This window comes from Urocitellus parryii, chromosome 11 (assembly GCF_045843805.1).
Source record: "Urocitellus parryii isolate mUroPar1 chromosome 11, mUroPar1.hap1, whole genome shotgun sequence".
Lineage (NCBI taxonomy): Eukaryota > Metazoa > Chordata > Mammalia > Rodentia > Sciuridae > Urocitellus > Urocitellus parryii.
In genome coordinates, this window is record NC_135541.1 from 16,617,894 (window position 1) to 16,636,438 (window position 18,545).

The 18,545-nt window shown below is 35.6% G+C and overlaps 1 protein-coding gene across 3 annotated transcripts in view; it reads right to left on the bottom strand.

The window, feature by feature from the left end:
- Positions 1 to 18,545, bottom strand: part of Eya3 (EYA transcriptional coactivator and phosphatase 3) — a 101,490-nt gene that overhangs the window by 28,630 nt on the left and 54,315 nt on the right. For 2 of the 3 annotated variants that reach the window (XM_026391640.2, XM_026391641.2), the window contains exons 7-10: positions 15,592 to 15,729; positions 7,875 to 7,960; positions 5,037 to 5,220; positions 3,750 to 3,889 (exon numbers count right to left, since the gene is read on the bottom strand). In XM_026391640.2, coding sequence (XP_026247425.1) covers positions 3,750 to 3,889; positions 5,037 to 5,220; positions 7,875 to 7,960; positions 15,592 to 15,729 — 548 coding nt within the window. The remainder of the gene's footprint in view (positions 1 to 3,749; positions 3,890 to 5,036; positions 5,221 to 7,874; positions 7,961 to 15,591; positions 15,730 to 18,545) is intronic. The other variant, XM_026391642.2, reaches the window with a different exon arrangement.

Genomic DNA, 18,545 nt, shown 5'->3' on the forward strand with positions numbered 1-18,545 from the left:
GAAATATAGTTATCTCTGTTTTCAGATGACATAATATTATTTGTAAAAAAATCCTAAGGAATATACAAAAAATTGAAATCAAATCAGCAGTATTTCTGTTTATAAGCAATAAATAATGAGAAAAGGAAATTTAAAAAGCAGTAAATATCATCAAAGAATAAAATACTTATGGGACTGGGGTTGTGGCTCAGTGGTACAGCGCTTGCCTAACATGTGCAAGATGCTGGGTTCGATCCTCATCACCACATAATAAATAAAAATAAAGTATCCTGTCCAACTACAACTAAAAAAAAAAAAAAATACTTAGGAATAAATTTAACCAAGGAAGCAAAAGACTTATATTGTATGTTGAAAACCATTAAGATTTTGAAGGAAATTAAAGAAGACACAAACAAATGGGAAAGATACACATGTTCACTGATTAGAAGACTTAATACTGTTAAGATGCCAATACTATACAAACCAATCTATAGATTTATTGTGATCACTATCAAAATTACCACAGAAAAACTCATCCTATGGGCTGGGATTGTGGTTTAGTAACATATTCATAAAAGATGAAAAGACACATGATAATCTCAATTGATGCAGAAAATACACTTGACATAGAGTGTCAAGAGTATAGAGTGCTTGTCTAGCAAGTGCAAGGCCCTGGGTTCGATCCCCAGCACCACATAAAAATAAATAAATAAATAAAGGTATTGTGTCCGACTACTTCTTCTTCTTCTTTTTTTTTTTTTTAAAGACAGAGTTACAGGGAGAGAGAGAGAGAGAGAGAGAGAGAGAGAGAGAGAGAGAGAGAATTTTTAATATTTATTTTCTAGTTTTTGGCGGACACAACATCTTTGTTTGTATGTGGTGCTGAGGATCGAACCCAGGCCGCACGCATGCCAGACGAGCGAGCTACCGCTTGAGCCACATCCCCAGCCCTCAACTACTTCTAAAAAAGAAAAAAGAAAAGAAAGAAAAACTCATCCTAAAATGGAATCTCAAGACCCCAAATAGTCAAAACACCCTTGAAAAAGAACAAAACTAAAGGATTCATGCTTCCTGATTTTAAAACTCACTACAAAACTTCAGTAATCAAAATAGTGTGGTGCTAGCATATAGACCAATAAAACAGAGCTTAAGCAAGAAATAAACTGTTGCGAATTAATTTTGACAAGGATCAAAAATAAAAAAAATCATCCAATGGAGAAAGGAATTCGTTCCTTTGTTCATTCATTCATTCATTCATTCATTCTGCAGTGCTGGGGATCAGACTCAGGACCTCATTCATGCTAGGCAAGTGCTCTACCACTGAGCTGCATCTCTAACCCAGGAAAGTCTTTTCAACAAATGATGCTGGAAAAACTGGACATCCATATTCAAAAGCATAAAATTAGAACTTATACAAATTAACTCAAAATAAATTAAACACCTAAATTTAACAATAAAAATCTTAGAAGAAAATGGATGTAAATCTTCATAAGCATATTATGCTAAAAGCAGAGCAATAAAAGAAAAAAATGGGACTTCATCAAAATTAAAAACTTTTATGCTTCAAAGGACACAATAAAAAATTGAAAAGACTGAATGAAAAGTGTAATTTGGTGTTGAGTGTTTGCCTAGTATGCTCTGGGCCCTGGGTTTGATTTCCAGCACTGCAAATCTCTCTCTCTCTCTCTCTCTCTCTCTCTCTCTCTCTCTCTCTCACACACACACACACACACACACACACACACACATCCCAAAAAAGAAAGAAAGCAAACCCAATAGGAGAAAATATTTTGGATCAATAATCTGGAATATATTAATTTAACAGCACCAAAAATCCCATTTAAAAAATGGGCAGAGAGCCAGGTGCTACTGCAGAAACTGAGGCAGGAGAATCACTTGAATCCAGGGAATTTAACACCAGGCTGGGCAACACAGTGAGACTCTACCTTAGGGTGGGGGTGGAAGAGAATGAAGGAGTTTAAAAGATCTGAATAGGTATTTCTCCAGAGAAAATATGTCAATGGCAAATAAGCATGTGCAAAGATGCTAAATATTATTAGACATTAGGGAAGTAAAAATCAAAACCATAATGAGGTATCACTTCACATCCATTAGGATGGCTTCGATCAAAAAAAATGGGAAATAACAAGTGTGATGAACATGTAGACAAGCTGGAACCTTTGTGAATTGCTGGTGAGAATGTAAAACTGAAGACAATTATGGTGGTTCCTTAAAAAGAGGAAGATAGAATATGATCAAAATTAATATTCCTTTGTGTAACCCAAAAGAACTGAAAAGATGGACAAGAGGGACTCAAATAGGTAACTGCACACAGTATTCAAAGAAGTACTCATAATAGCTCAAAGGTAAAAACCTCAAGTGCCCTTCAACAGATGAATGAATAAAACAAAACATGATACAACACACACACACACACACACACACATATACGAAATGTAATATTAGCTAGCCATTTAAAGGAAACGAAATTTTGACACATGCTACAACATGGACGAACTGTAAAAGTGTTATGCTTACTGAAATAAGCCTGACATAAAAGAATAAATATTGTATGATTCCACTTACATGAGGTATCTAAAATAAGCAAACTCACAGAAGGAGGAAATTGAACAATAGTTGCAATGGGCTAGGAGAACAGGAGTATGAGATATGGCTTAATTGGTGTAGAGATTTTGCCTAGAATCATGAAAAAGTTCTGGTAACATATAGTAGTGATGGTTATATAATAGTGGAAATGTATTTAATGACACTGAATTGTACATGTTAAAATAGTAAAATTTTACGTTATGCATATTTCGCTCCGATTTTTAAAAATGAGCAAGTTCTCAGTATTCCCTAAGAAATGTATCAAAATTTTAGTTTCTCTTTCATGTTCCTTTGTCCCCACCCCAGGAATGAAAGACAACAGGCTCTAAACACGGCTTCAATTTACCTATGTCTTAGGGCACCTATCTCAATGGACTTATATTCAAATATATATTTTCCCTTTATTAAATAATATTTTTTTAGAAAAATTAAAAACAAAACCCCACTATTATTAGAATTTTTTTATCTTTCTAGTCTTTAAAAAAAACATTTATTCTTTAGTTTTGGTGGACACTATACCTTTATTTAGTTTTTATGTGATGCTGAGGATCAAACCTAGTGCCTCACACACATGCTAGGCGAGAGCTTTGCCTCTGAGCCACAATCCCAACCCCTAGTCTTTTAAAAACACATGTCCATAATAAAGTCTCACAGTGCTTACAGGCACAAAATAAATCAGTGCCAATGTCATTAAGAAGTTACCAGATCTATTTGTGTGTCTCATAGAAACTTGGGTTTGAAGCTCTCATTTTCCTTTTAGATTTCTAAATGGAGTGCACTATGACATCACTTGTGGCTCCCTCTGTTTTCTGAATAAGATGAACTGTTCTTTCTGTTCTCTGGAATACAGAGAATTGTTTGTTCTTTCCATTAAAAAATTGCCTTGCTACCTAAATCCAGCAAAGCTTTTTTAATGCTTTGGTGAAAAGCATCTGAAAATGATGTAGTAAGTTATGGACATGGAGAAACTTTGTTTTTCTTACCATTTTTCTAATTTACTTGGTCAATGCAGTTTCTTTTGCATAGGAATTAAAGAGCATACAACACACAACCACATAATCTCTGTGAGTTTCAGATATGTGTTTGATAAATTCAAGAAGCAAGAAAAAACAAAGAAAAACAAAGAAAAAACAAAAAAAACTAGAATGAGTTTCTTCTCATACTTCCAATTCACTGTCTTGAGAAGAACTGGTATCAGCTTTCCTCTTGCCCCGGTTCTTGCTAGTCATGTTTTTCCTGGACTGATCATCAGCATCTTTACTTGGTGTAGTTTGGGACAAAGCTGGGCTTGTAGAAGCGTCTCCTGAAAAGAAAAAGTGGGACATGTACTGCCAGTAGTTACAGCCTATATGAACCAGAGCATGAAGAGGGCTGGCAGATTCTCTGCCCTTATGAGTCATAACTAAGGGAGAGAGTTTAGAAAACTAGACTTTATGTAAAGCAATCTAGGAATGTAGATCTAGGCATTAAGCACCTACAGTGGCTAACATCATAAAAAGAGTCATAATCATGCTTTATATGCATGCCTTCTAAGTCCCTCAAAGTTATTTTTTGAGATAAGTTCATACTGTGTTGCCCAGGCCAGTCTCAAATTGCCCTCGCATTGAAAATAGCTGGGACTACAGGTATGGGCCTCTATACACAGCTCATCAAGTTAGTTTGCCAAAAAAAAAAAAAAGAAGACCCTGTTAGTCTGGCCTGTGACTCCAAAGCTGGAGCTGGGATAGCAGGTCTGGTACTGATTCTGACCAAGAATAGTATAGGTGGGATAGATAATATAGGCCAAAGGGAACAGGGAGGAAACCAAGAGTCTTAGAAAGAACATAACTGGTGCTCTACTACTGGATTACTGGATCAGGGTTTGCCAATTTGGCACAACTGACATTTTGGGCCGGTTAATTTTTTTGTTGAGGGGGATATCTTATACATTTTGGGGTATTTAACTAAGCAGTATTCCTGATCTCTACTCACTGGATGCCAGAAGCATCCCCGACCAATGTGACAACAAAACTCTTTTCCATGTTGCCCAAAAGTTCCCTGGGGGGCAAAATCATCTCCAGCTGAAAACCATAACTCTAGATCTATTTAATAATTTATAATAAAATACAGAAGGCAGAAAACATTATAAAACATTCTATAAGGATAAAATAAATCACAAGGGGAAAAAAGATTGGGGGAATTTGTAGGCTGAAAGAGCTGGTAGGGGTTGGAAATACAGTATAGTCTTTTCATTGTTGGTACTTTTCTATTCTTAGTATCAGGCAGACATCAGCCACCCATGACTCATCATAGCCTGCTTCCAAAGTTTAAATACTCACCTAGGAGGGAAAGCCAAGAGCATGATGAAAGTGGCTGATATCAGAACAAAATTATCTTCCCCATCACCTGAAAACACCTTTTGGATTAAGTGCCCTTAATTTTAAGCCAGTTTTCTGAACTATGATACTTACCAGTTGAAAGTCGCTGGGCTGCTGGAGCAGGAACCATGACATTAGGTTTCTCTGCCTGGTATGTGGTAGTTGCTAATGTGGTACTTTCAGTATCACTGTTAGTCTGGCCTGTGACTCCAAAGCTGGAGCTGGGGTAGCAGGTCTGGTACTGATTCTGACCAAGAATAGTATAGGTGGGATAGTCCTGTAGGCCAAAGGGAACAGGGAGGAAACCAAGAGTCTTAGAAAGAGCATAATTGCTGGATGTGGTGGCACACACCTGTAATCCTGGCAATCTGGAAGGCAGTGAGACAGGAGGATCGCAAGTTCAAAGTCAGCTTTAGCAACTTAGTGAGAACCTGTCTCAAAATAAAATATAAAAAAGGACTGGGGATGTGGCTCAGTGGTTAAGCACATTTGGATTCAACCCCTGATACAAAAAAGAAAAAAACCCCCGAGAGCACACATATTAAATTTCAACCAAAGGGTTTCTTCTCCCTCTTATTCATAATTATTTCCCTAAAACATTAATTTGACTTCTTGTTTTCTAACAGTCTCTCCAATGAAAACAATAACTTTAAAATACATTCTTTTTTAAAAAAAATATTTTTCAGTTTTAGATGGACACAAAATATCTTTATTTGTTTATTTATTTTTATATGGTTCTGAAGATTGAACCCAGTGCCTCACATGTGCAAGGCAGGTGCTCTGCCACCGAGCCACAACCCCAGCCCCTCAAAATGCATTCTCTAGAAATATGAGACCAGAAAAAAGAGCTGCTATAATATAAGGAAGGCCAAAAGGGAAGGTTCCTGTGTACTTTTATACATATACATACTATGTCCTTTCCAATTTTATGTACCGAATTTCTGCTATAATTTTTAAACAAAAATGTCTATTCTTTAATAAGGTTATAAACCACTGCATTAAACGGCAGTGTTTATAAGGCAAATTAACTTTAAAAAGTATATACCCTACACTAAAGTTTCTTATTTCACAAAATTGATAATCTTTTCTTAAAAGTTTTCTTTAAAAATAAGTTTCCCTAAAATATCGGGAGGAAACTTTTGGTCATTTCACAAACATATATGCCAAAATTTATCAAGCTGTACAATTTAAATCAATATAGTTTGATGTCTATTATATCTTAATAGAGCTATAAAATAAAACTGAGTGTGACACACCTTCAAAAAATTCCACTGACACTGATATTAGTGACAAATAGGACGACACTAATTGACCAAACTAATTCTTTTTTTTTTTTTTCTATCTTTCTTTTCTTTTTTCCTCCTGCCTTAGTCACTGGAATTATAGGCCTATGCCACTGTGCCTGGTTATGACTTAGATTCTTTACGCAACAGTATTATAGCTTGTGTGAATCAGAAAATGGGAACTCTCAAATTAAACCAACAGTAAAAACAAGAAAAAATTCTGAGCAGATGAGTAACTTCATAAATGGTAGCATTTGCAAAAAATTTAATCAGTATTTTAAAGAACAGACAGCACAGGGGAAAAAAATTAGAGATGAAATAAGCATTCAGCCACAGTAATTCAGTATTAAAGGAGGAAAAAACCCAAAGTAACAGAAATGATTGCAAAATAAAAAGGGAAAATTTTGAGAAATGGCTGGGTTAAGGAAAGGTAGGAGAAATGAAATGGAAATCAACCAGTCTGATTTTAGGACTTTGTTAATTAAGAGGAAAAAAAAATGGTGCCATTGACAAGAATTCAGAAATATTAAGAAAAAGTAGTTATATTTCTGGAAAAAAAGAAGACAGAAAAAAGGGTAGAACAAAGGTCTTGTTCTAGATACTCTGAACTTAGGAAATAGCAAGATATCAAAGAAAAAGTAACCACCAATCAGCTGGAAGCCTGTAAACATCATGTAGCCCAGAATCTTCATCTTAGAGACAGTTTATCAGTAGGGTTAAACACTCCTGAGGATGAAATTATTAAATGCAGAAAAACTAAATAGAGATGGTTCACATTAGAAGATAGAATCAAAAAGAAGAGATGTGAATGCCTGAAGATGTAGCTCAGTGGTAGAGCACTTGCCTAGCATTATGTGCAATTGATCCCAGCTGAGGGGGGCAGGGAGAAGGAGGAGGGAGAGGGGAGAGGGAGGAGGGAGGGGGGAGAGGGAGGGAGAGGGGAGAGGGAGGAGGGAGGGGGGAGAGGGGAGAGGGAGGAGGGAGGGGGGAGAAGGAGGGAGGCATGGATAGATTTATAAGAGATACAAAAACAGAGTTCCTATGAGAGTGCTAGGTACAAAACCAGAAACTCAATAAATATTTGTGGACTAAAAGAAAGAACAAATACAAGGACAGTGAAACACAGAAAATGAACCAGAAAAGTAATGTTAATTGTGAGCAGAAAAAGATTCACAGAAGTGGTGAAAAACAGAGAAAAACAACACAAAAACAAAACAACAACATCAAATCTTCTAAAACACTGAAGATGTTACCAGTGATCTTGTAAGCAGAGTTAATGTTAACAGTGATCAAGACCAAATTCCAAGGAATTCACAATGAAGTGAGTGCCAGGCCTTTTTGTAGGTTTTGGGGAATACATACATGAACAAAATAGAAAAGTAAATCCTAGCCTTCATGGAGCTTGTTGGGAGAAGATTAAGAGGTAAAAACACACACAATAGATAGAGCAGCAGATATAACCATATTCAGAGACGCTTAATAGAGAATAAGAGAAACTGATGCAGCTTAAGAAGCCATCTAGGGTTTAGTTCTGAGGGCATCCAATAAAAGGGTTCCATAACCCATATTATTCCTGGTTATTTCTTAGATAGGCAAATTGAACAGAGAAAGAAGAGAGAAAGAGCAAACTAGATGAACTATACTGTACCTGGTTTGAGATGCTGGCAACTGCTGCTGCTGGAATATTGGCAATTGTGGATGAAGTGGATATCAGGCTGGCGTTTGTGCTTGAAGCTACAGAATTGAGAGTTTAAGAGATATTAGTTAAAGATACCATGTAAAAGTCTAGAAGACATTAAAAAAATACATTGTCTTAAGTGAACACATCTATAAGGAGATAAGAAAATTAGCAAGAGAAACAAATGCTCATTTTGCTTTTTTGTATGTCATACCTCAATTTAGACTTGATTAGAAACAAAACACTTCAAACGTCTTTCTGTTTCAACTTGAGTCTTCAACTCTTCCTACTAAAGTCCTAGAAGGATACATATACATTTCACAGCTCATACTAAAGATACCAATGAAATCAGAACTAACCCAGATTATTCCACTTCATCTCTCTAGAAGCTGAAAAAGGACTCACCTGCAGTGTGACCTACTAACCATCAGTGGAGCTCTGATAAATCCTACACTATGATATTATCATTTACTATTACTTGCCTCAAATTATGCCTTTCTTGATGCAAGATAATTATTCTGAGAAATAATGCTCCAAATTCTAAAGTGCTTGGAAATTACTTCTTGAGTTCTACTCAAATAATGGATTATTAATGAGGAACAAAAAGCACCATGATCTGGCATTTAGAGACTTTATCAATGAATATACAAAAATTAAGAAAACATTAAATATATTCTAGTCAGGAGAAATGTACTTGGTAAACTACTTGGGCTGGCTGTCTGAAGACGAGGAATTTGTATTAAGTTTTACATTTTTTAAAGACAGATTCTATCAGGGATTTAGAATTTCTCTGTAACTAGTAAATAATACAAGGACTTTTGTAAATGTAATGATATGAGATAATAGTTTTCAACTCTACTCTTTCACTTATCATAAACACTGATGCATGATTTCTACTGTAATCATAAGTAATCCAAGGGTCCACCATTGGGTAGGGCTAACTGACTACCAACTCTATTAAGGGCAGTCAATAAGAAAACTATTTAGAACAGGACTGAAGCCAGGCATGGTGGTACACACCTGTAATCCCAGAGGCCCAGGAGGCTGAAGCAGGAGGACTGCAAGTTCAAAGCCAGCCTCAGCAATTTAGCCAGGCCCTAAGCAATTCAGTAAGATTCAGTCTCTATAAATATAAACATAAAAAAGGATGGGGGATATGGCTCAGTGGTTAAGCGCCCTTGGGTTCAATCCCAAGAAAGAAATTAAACAATCTTCAGTTCACTTACTAAATTGGGCTGGTGGTGAAAAACATTTGGCCACATACTCTATTATTCTTGCTAGGAATCTTAGTAACTTGATTTGCTAGTTGATAAGTGTCTGAGTTTTAAACAAGTACCAAGCTACAAATCAACGTTTTCTCCCAATAATAAGGGCTTAGGGGATCTCGGCCTACTAACCTAGAAAGTTCACAGGGTCCAATAACATTTTTCTTCTCCAACATAACCAAATCATTTCTAACATGTGTCATTCATTTATTCAGCAAAACAGAAAGTATATCAGCATCTACTATGCACTAGAAACTTTTCCAGCCACTAAGGAATAAAATAGTGAGCAAGACAAAGTCCTTAAACTTATGGAGTTCAAATTCTAGTGAGGGATTGTTAGTTAATAATTAAGTAAGTAATACCTTTTAGTCTCTGTAACTATCACTGAACTCTCATTAAACTCATCTAAAAGTGTGCATAACTACTGTATGTTCTATGTCATATACAACAATGACTAAAAGACCAGGAATTTTCAAAAAAATGTACTGATTATCCTGCATATATATATATATAAAGATAAATAAAAATATGCTGGTTTCCACACATACAAAAAAAAGCTGCAACAACAAAATATGTAACAAAAGTACAAAGTTAGAGAATAAAAAATTTAAATGGTAGCAATTATTATATACCTAAAGGCTATCAGAATTCTAAATATCAATGGCATGGCCAACTGTATGTAGGTAGTCCTCACTCCTGAAAATGGAGCTGCAAAATCAGAAAAACAAAGCTTCTAAGAACCATGCCCCATTAGGTCAACCTAATATAGTCAACATACATAGCTTTGATCCAAAGGATGGTTACAGATTGGTGAGTGGCATAGCAGAATTAAGTGATATAGCCCCAAAGTTGAAAGGTTAACCCAAAGGGTAATGGCACATAAAAGTTTGTGTAAGATTTAGTTTTTACCTACCTGCCTAATTTTATGACATGTCTCTCCATCTACCTTGCTCTGGCTTTCTCTGAGTTACTCAAAAAAAAAAAAAAAAAAAAAAAAAAAAGACAAGGTCTTTATCATTCCAGCAACTCTGCAATATTGTTTTCTCTGTCTGGACTGTCTTCCCCTCCGGTCCTCCTGGCATAATGGCACTTCTCCTCAGCATGTCTCACTTCCTCAGAGATGCTCTCTCTGACCTTTTTATTAAAACAAGTCCTTGGGCTGGGGTTGTGGCTCAGTGGTAGAGCACTTGCCTAGCATGTGTGAGGCACTAGGTTCGATCCTTAGCACCCACATAAGAATAAATAAATAAAATAAAGGTTAAAAAAAAAAAAGTCCTTTCTTGTTTTCCCAATCATAGCAATCTACTTCATTTTTCTTTCAGAGCACATTTCAATCAGTGGTTAAATGCCCTTATTTATTCATGTAAAAAATGTTTTTTTTTTCTCCCCCTACTAGTTCCACAAAGGAGTATCTTCTTATTTTATTACTTTTAGTGTCTAGCAAGGCACCTGGCATATGATAGATGACACTCTATACATAGTTATAGGATGCACTAGGTGTCTTGCATACAGTAGGTATGAGGGGGCAAAACCACTATTTTCTGCTAGAGGTTGACAGTGGGTGGATTATTAAAACTTACTCTCAGTGTGTGACCAATAAACCTGACCAAAAACTCATCCAATTCCTTTGAGACCCAGTAAAAACTGTGCATATTTGGTTAAAAGTGATTGTTTAAGTAGGTTGCTCATTCTCTCATTTATCAGATAATATTGAATGCAAGTACTATTTCATGTGTGTGAGTTGCATCAATGTACAGAACAAAGAAATCTGTCCACAAGGAGCTTAGTAAATCAAAGTAATTTCCTGAACAAGGTTTCTTAATGTTTGGAGTACAGATTTACAGCAGCAAGAAATAGAGTATAGGATGATTTATGTGATAATGGATTAAAGCTAGAGAATTCAGTAAGAACTCATGATTAATGTAACATATAGACTATTACATATAGAAATATTTTTACATATGTGTACTTACATAGGTTAGTATACATACGTATATTTCTTTCTCTGTTAATTAAAAGAATCTTAAAGAAATGACACTGAACCAAGTGGAGTGGTGCATTCCTATAATCCCAGCAGCTTGGAAGCTGAGGTAGGAAGACTCCAAGGGAGGCCAGCCTGGGCACCTTAGTGAGACCCTCAGCAATTTAGTGAGACCCTATCTCAAAGTAAAACAAGAAAAGGGCTGGGGATGTAGCTCAGTGGTAGAGAGCTACCCTGGGTTCAATCCCTAGTACCACAACAACAAAAGAAGAAGAAGAAAAAAAAAAGACATCTGATACTCCAGTAGCAACAAGCATCCCTCATGCCCATATTTTGGTTTCTAATATCATCTTTTCCAGTAAGAGGAACCAGGTCTCCTTAGAGAAATAGTTGATTATAGGACTTGGACAGGTAATATACAAGATGAGACTGGAGCATCTCATAGTGCCAAAAATTAAGGAAGTACTGAAAACAGAAACCAAAAAAGTGGGGCTATGTAAAAAGGCATAGGATTCAACCAAAAGTGTTCCTGGTGGTTAAGTTGAAACAACAAAATACACTCAACACTCTCAAGGCCATCAAAAACAAGTAGAGTTGGAGAAACTGCAAAGTCTAGAGGAATCTAAATGTACTGTGGTATCCTACATGAGATCCTGGAATAGAAAAAGGACATCAGGTAAAAATTAAGAAAATCTGGGGCTGGGGTTGTGGCTCAGAGGTAGAGCGCTCGCCTAGCATGTGTGGGGCACTGAATTCGATCCTCAGTACCACATAAAGTAAAATAAAGACATTGTGTCCACCTACAACTAAAAAATAAATGTTAAAAAAATAAGAAAATCTGAATAAATATATACTTAGCTGGTTCTTTAATTGTAACAAATATAACACATTAATGTAAGGTGTTAATAATAGGGGAAAGTGTCTGCAGGGTATTGGAGAGAGAGATGAAAACTCTCAGTACTATCTATCCAATTTTCTATAAATCTAAAACTATACTAAAAGTAACGTCTATTAATAAAAATGAAACAAAACACAAACTCCTGGTTAAAGAAAGACTATTGTGAATAGTTACCACAATAGTAAAGCCCAAAGACATTTAATAAAAGTTAAAATTAATTTTGAAACATCTTGATTTTGGTATTTGAATATTATTAGTTAAGCCACTTCAGCTGAAGAAAATGACTAAAGGCAGAGACAAATGGGTTCCAGACCCTTTAGGAAAAGACTAATACAAAAAGTCAGATCTGATCACTACCCTGAGGATCGGGAGGGAAAATAAGAAGTCATATCTACTTATTCAAAGATTTTTGTAAGTACACTAGAGCTGTCCTTTCTCACAATGGTACTACTGAGGTATAAACTTAAGAAAAGTTTTTTTAAAAAAAATTTTTAGTTATATATGGACACAATATCTTTGTTTTATTTATTTTTATGTGGTGCTGAGGATTGAACCCAGTGCCTCACACATGCAAGGCAAGCGATCTGCCACTGAACCACAATCCCAGCCCAAGAAAAGGTTTGATTTAGAGTTAATCAAGCCAGAAGAGGATTTGACTTTGATGTAATTTCTTCAGGGAAGATAGGTTGCTATTAATGCTTTGGGACAGGATGAGTGGGTATTGCTATTTTGACCACTTTTAACAAAATTGAGCCAGGCCAGCTTAGCCACTTAGTGAGGCTTTCAACAATTTAGAGAGAACCTGTCTCAAAATAAAAAATAAAAGAACTGGAGATGTAGCTCAGTGGCAAAGTATCCCCTTGGTTCAATCGCCACACCAAAAAATAAAAAATTAAAAGTTGATACACTGGGGCTGGGGTTGTGGCTCAGTGATAGAGTGTCTACCTAGCATATGAGAGGCCCCGGGTTCGATCCTCAGCACCACATATAAATAAATAAAATGAAGGTATTGTGTCCAACTACAACTAAAATAAATAAATACTAAATATTTTAAAAAATTGATACACTGTACTTGTCTTTATTGTTTAATGACTGAGCAGTTATTTAGATGGAAAGCAGCAGCCCTGAATAACTACCCTTCATTACCATGCTAAAGTAAAGATAAGGTGGGTAGAGGTGGGAGACAGTGATAACGAGGAACCCAGGCAGTTCAAATTCACCAATAATATCCATATTTCTTTTTAGCCGATAGCTTTTCTTTTCTTTTTTTAAAAACAGTTTATTTTTATTGATTTATTTTTTTATGTGGTGCTGAGGATTGAACCAGTGCCTCAAGCATGTGAGGCAAGCGCTCAACCACTGAGCTATAACCCCAGCCCCTTAGCCAATAGTTTTTCTACTAACTTTTCCTTCAGAATAAATGGCACAAATTGACAACCTGATAGTTAATTTCTGCCTTATTTTCTACCATGTGTCAAAGTGCTAACAAACATTAAATGGGAGGAAAAATAAATTTATATTATGTTAGTACAGGTTTTCAAAATGGGAGAGGTGATACAGATAAGATGATTTCAATACTGAAAATCTAACAATTGCAGTCATGATCTGGGGTCAGAATACCCAACTTATATCCTGCCTATATTATTTACTCTATGCCTCTGGACAAGTTACTTAGCTTTACTGTGCCTCAGGTTCTCCATCTGCAAAATGTGATTAAAAATACTTCCTTATTGTGTTGTTTTAAAGATTACTTGAGTAAGTTGGGCATGGTGGCACATGCAGCAATCTCAGTTACTCAAGAGGTTGAGGCAGGAGGATAGCATATTCCAAGCTAGCCTGGAAAATTTAGTGAGATCCTATCTTATAAGAAGGCAGAAGGGTGCTGGGCATATAGCTGAGTGACAGAGTGCCTGTCTAGCATGTGTGAGGGTCTGTATTCAATCCCCAGTACTAAAAAAACTAACATGAGTAACATCTATCCATTGCTTAGAACAATATCAAGAATATAATAAGCACTTACTGAATACAAGCAATTATCATTAATTGCAAAATGAGGAAAACCAGGTTAACTAATCGCAAGAAAAAATATACACTAATACACAATAAGAAGAGTGGTTACTGATGTTTAAGCTTTTTTTTTTTTTTTTTTTTTTTGTACTAGGGAGGAGGAAGAAGTAAATATAGCTATCAAGATCTTCAAATTCAAGATACAACTAAAGAAGAGTTGTGGTTCTCCATCCTGGTAGAAAGTTATCAATATAAAAGAAGAGGGAACTCTTACTCTCACAATCAAGGTTTAGCCATGAGGAATATACCTATTTAGGAGAGATGTGGCGACTTATTAACATAGAGAAACATTTCATAAAAATGAAAAGGAAAGTAGGGTGCTGTGGCACACACCTGTAGTCTCCATTACTATGGAGGCTGAGACAGGAGCATCACTTGAGCCCAGGAGTTCAAAGTCAACCTGGGCAACATAGCAAGACGCTGTCTCAGGGGAGGAAAAAAAAAAAAAAAGAAAGGAGGTAGTGAAGATAGACAAAGTCATGTTCTTGAGTTTTTCCCCTCTTGATTTGTTCCCAGCTTAGAAATAAAGAAGTGGAAGACTAAGAAGGGAATATAAAGAAAGAGGAAACTTGATAAATGACAGGAGGTAAACATAGTGACCAATTCTGTTCCAGTAGACCAAACAGTAGTTCCACTAAACTGAAAGTCAAAATTTTGTTTAATTTACATAAATTTTTTTGTCATCACCAAAATTCATATTTTAAGAATACCTCACGAAAGTTTTAGCTGTCTATCATTTATCCATTTAGAGTCCATTTGTAAGAAATAAAAAGCCAGGAAAAAGGAGGCAGATGAAAAGTCAGGCACATGGACACTACTCCCAGAATAGAGCAATGACAAACTGCCTGCTCTGGATTTGGTAGGGTGGCAGTTAATCCCATAGTGCCTTTGAGGTTTTTGTCCTCCTTCCTAATTGTTCTGATATAATTTATCACCTTTAAAAAGAACAACTCAGGAAAGTAAAGTTACATAGAGTTTAATGCTAGGCTTTACATCCTGAAACAAATAATAACGAACTTTTTCAGCAAGAGAAATACTCTCACCAAGAAGTACTTAATGAGAACAGGTGCAACAAGGCCATAGCAGAAAAACAGCACGCAGCTCACATACCACTCGGACAATTCATACACAAGAGGTCAGCAAATTCAGACTTATGGACTCTTCTGTTCACTTATAGGATAAAATGCCACTGAGAACAGATTAGAACAAAATCAGAGAGGTTTTTTGGACACCAACATAAAAAAGGGAAGCTTCAAACTATTAAGCAGCTCACATCCAAAGGCTATACTACTTACAAACCACACTCTTTAGCTCTGATTTGCCTAACACAAAAAGCATGCACATATCACTCCTTTCTATTTAAGAATACAGAGCACCTGTATTATCCAATTTGTTTGGATATACAGGTAGATTTAAAATTTAAAAAAACAATAATAATAATAATTAAATAACACACACACAACCATGCCTATTTACCTTGAATGGGATAAGAATAATGTGCTGGGCTTGGCTGGCTTGTGGTTAACCCTGTAGTGCAGGTAAGAACACTGTGTTGACTTGGAGATGGAGTCTGAATTAAACCACTTTCAGGTTTCATACCTGGCCACAATGCACCTGAATCAGATAAATTGGACCAATTACAAACAATACACTGGGACTGAGGAGCATGGTTATGCTTTTAATTATTAGCCAGTAGGTTTAAAATCTAAATCTTAAAACAAAAATAAAATTTGCTTGTAAGAGAAAATTAAAGATTCTCCCACTTTTAATACACCACAAGCAAATACACTTTCAAAGAATTAGGAGATGGGGGTCATAAAAGCAAAACTCCTGCTAAAACCCCCAATATTTGTGTGTGTGTGTGTGTGTGTGTGTGTGTGTGTTTACGTGGTGTATACACACACATATGTTCATTTCAATGATTAAGGGAAACCGACTAGGGTTCAGAAAGAGTTACTGACACCAAACTGGAGTATCTGTCATAAAGAGTGTCTGATGTTCATTTATCCAAATTGTCAAGGTGGCAGACAATTTGGACAACTTCCACCCAAGTGTAAAATCCACTTACCCATTAAATAAAAACGAAATTTTTCTAAAATATATTAAATACTTCTCTGTTTCTTAAGCTGATTATTTATAACCTTTTTTCTTCTGATTATTACAAGACATACCTGCTTATTTTTATAAACTAAAAATATTACAGAAATATGTAACTGGGAAAAAAGTAATATATAATTCTGTTGTTTAACTACTTTTAATAGATTGCAGAAGTGTCACCCAGATTTCTTCTACACATGTACTAATCTTTCTTATTTTTGATAAAAACAGATCATTTTTTATATACCATTCATAATTTACATTTCCATATAATATCTGAGAGGCATCTTTTCATGTCAGAACATACAATCTGTTATACCATTATTCATAACTGTTCCCTTTTTTTTTTTTGTACCAGGGATTGAACCCAGGGGTATTTAATCACTGAGCCACATCTCAGACTTTGTTGTTATTGTAGCAGTAGATGGAGAGTATGCCTTCATTTTATTTGTTTTATGTGGTGCTGAGGATTGAATCCAGCACCTTACATATGCAAGGCAGGTGTTCCACACTGAGCCCAGCCCCAGCCCTTCATTTTTTACTTTGAAACAGGATCTCACTAAATTGCTGAGGCTGGCTTTGAACTTGGACTTCTCCTGTCTCAGTCTCCCAAGCAGTTGGAAACACAGGCGTGCACCATTGTGCCTAGCTCACTTTTACTTTATTTTTATTATAATGCTTCTGAGTGACTATCTTCCCAAAATATATTTAGTCTTTTCCTGCCTTCTTAGCAAGGAAGAAATAGTGAATAGATGTTTCTCGGAATTACTGTTACAAACATCAATATTATGCTGTGATATATAAATATTAGAGTAAAGGCTACTGTAATGTAAAGACATTTACTTAGTACTAAATAAAACTTGCTAATAGTTCTATGATTTTTAGGTTCTGAGATCACTGTTTTTTTACCCAATGTATTGCTTCTTTACAATTTCCCATCTTCATTTGCACCTCTTTTAATTTGCAATAACTAGGAAACCATAAACAAATATTTTGTACATTGCAGCCTAATGGTATCTTTTGTGAGTGAAATACTCATGATTACATAGATTTGGTGACAATTCTGGCTATAAATAGGTTGTTTTGTAAAAAAAACAAAAACAAACAACAAAAAAACCACAACCCATTGCCTAGTTTTCCCACTATATTCTGAATAGCTATGGTTGCTGAATCAGTGTAGTTGAAGCTGATATTAGGCACTTTGCATGTAATCAGTACTATCATCAAATATGGCTTCATTAATCAACATTAATTAACTTCATTTACTCCTAATATGATAAGAAATCTATATTCAACTAATAAAAGCAATAGAAATACTTTAATAAGGACCTTTGCTTCTCCAGGGTGCTAAAATACCTCAGTACAACTTGGACTTGTCAATTCTGTTGATAAGAAAATCTAAGAATAGTAAAGGAGAAATGTGAAAATTTTGAATGGATAAAAAAATGTGGCATATATACACAATGGAATATTACTCAGCAATAAAAGAGAATAAAATCATGGCATTTGCAGGTAAATGGATAGAGTTAGAGAAGATAATGCTAAGTGAATTTAGCCAATCCCAAATAACCAAATGCTGAATGTTTTCTTCTTTAATATAAGGAGGCTGAGTCACAGTGGAATAGAGAGAGGGAGCATGGGAGGAATAGATGAACTCTAGATAGGGCAGAGGGGTTGCAGAGGAAGGGAGGGGGCATGGGATCAGAAATGATGGTGGAACGTGTTGATCATTTTGATTCAAAGTACATGTATGAAGACACAAATTGGTGTGAATATACTTTGTACAACCAGAGATATGAAAAATTGTGCTCTATATGTGTAATAAGAATTGTAATGCATTCTGTTGTCATATATAAATTAAATAATAAAAAAAGAAATGTGAAAATCTTAGGTTCACCTTGGAACATGGTTACTGCTTTGTCTCAAACCCTTAATGCATAAAAAAGATGCATATTCTTTTCTTATCTATGAACTACGTGAAATAACTTATCTGAGAAGATGGAATAATAATATCTTTAGTATTAATTAGGAGAACTGCCTCTTCCATTTATTTCATGGTCATTTAACTACACCTTGTCCAGGTCAGCCAGTCCTAAGGTAATATTTGCTAAGTTTGATTTTCAACAATAAAAATGTTTGAGGATTTATTTTTATTTACTTATTTATTTTGGGTACTGGGGATTGAACCCATAGGAGCTTTACTACTGAGCTACACCCCCAATCCCTTTTGTTTTTTGAGACAGAGTCTCACTATGTTGTTGAGGCTAACTTTGAACTTGCCATCCTCCTCTGCCTCAGCCTCTTGAGTCACTATGTTTACAGGCATGTGCCAT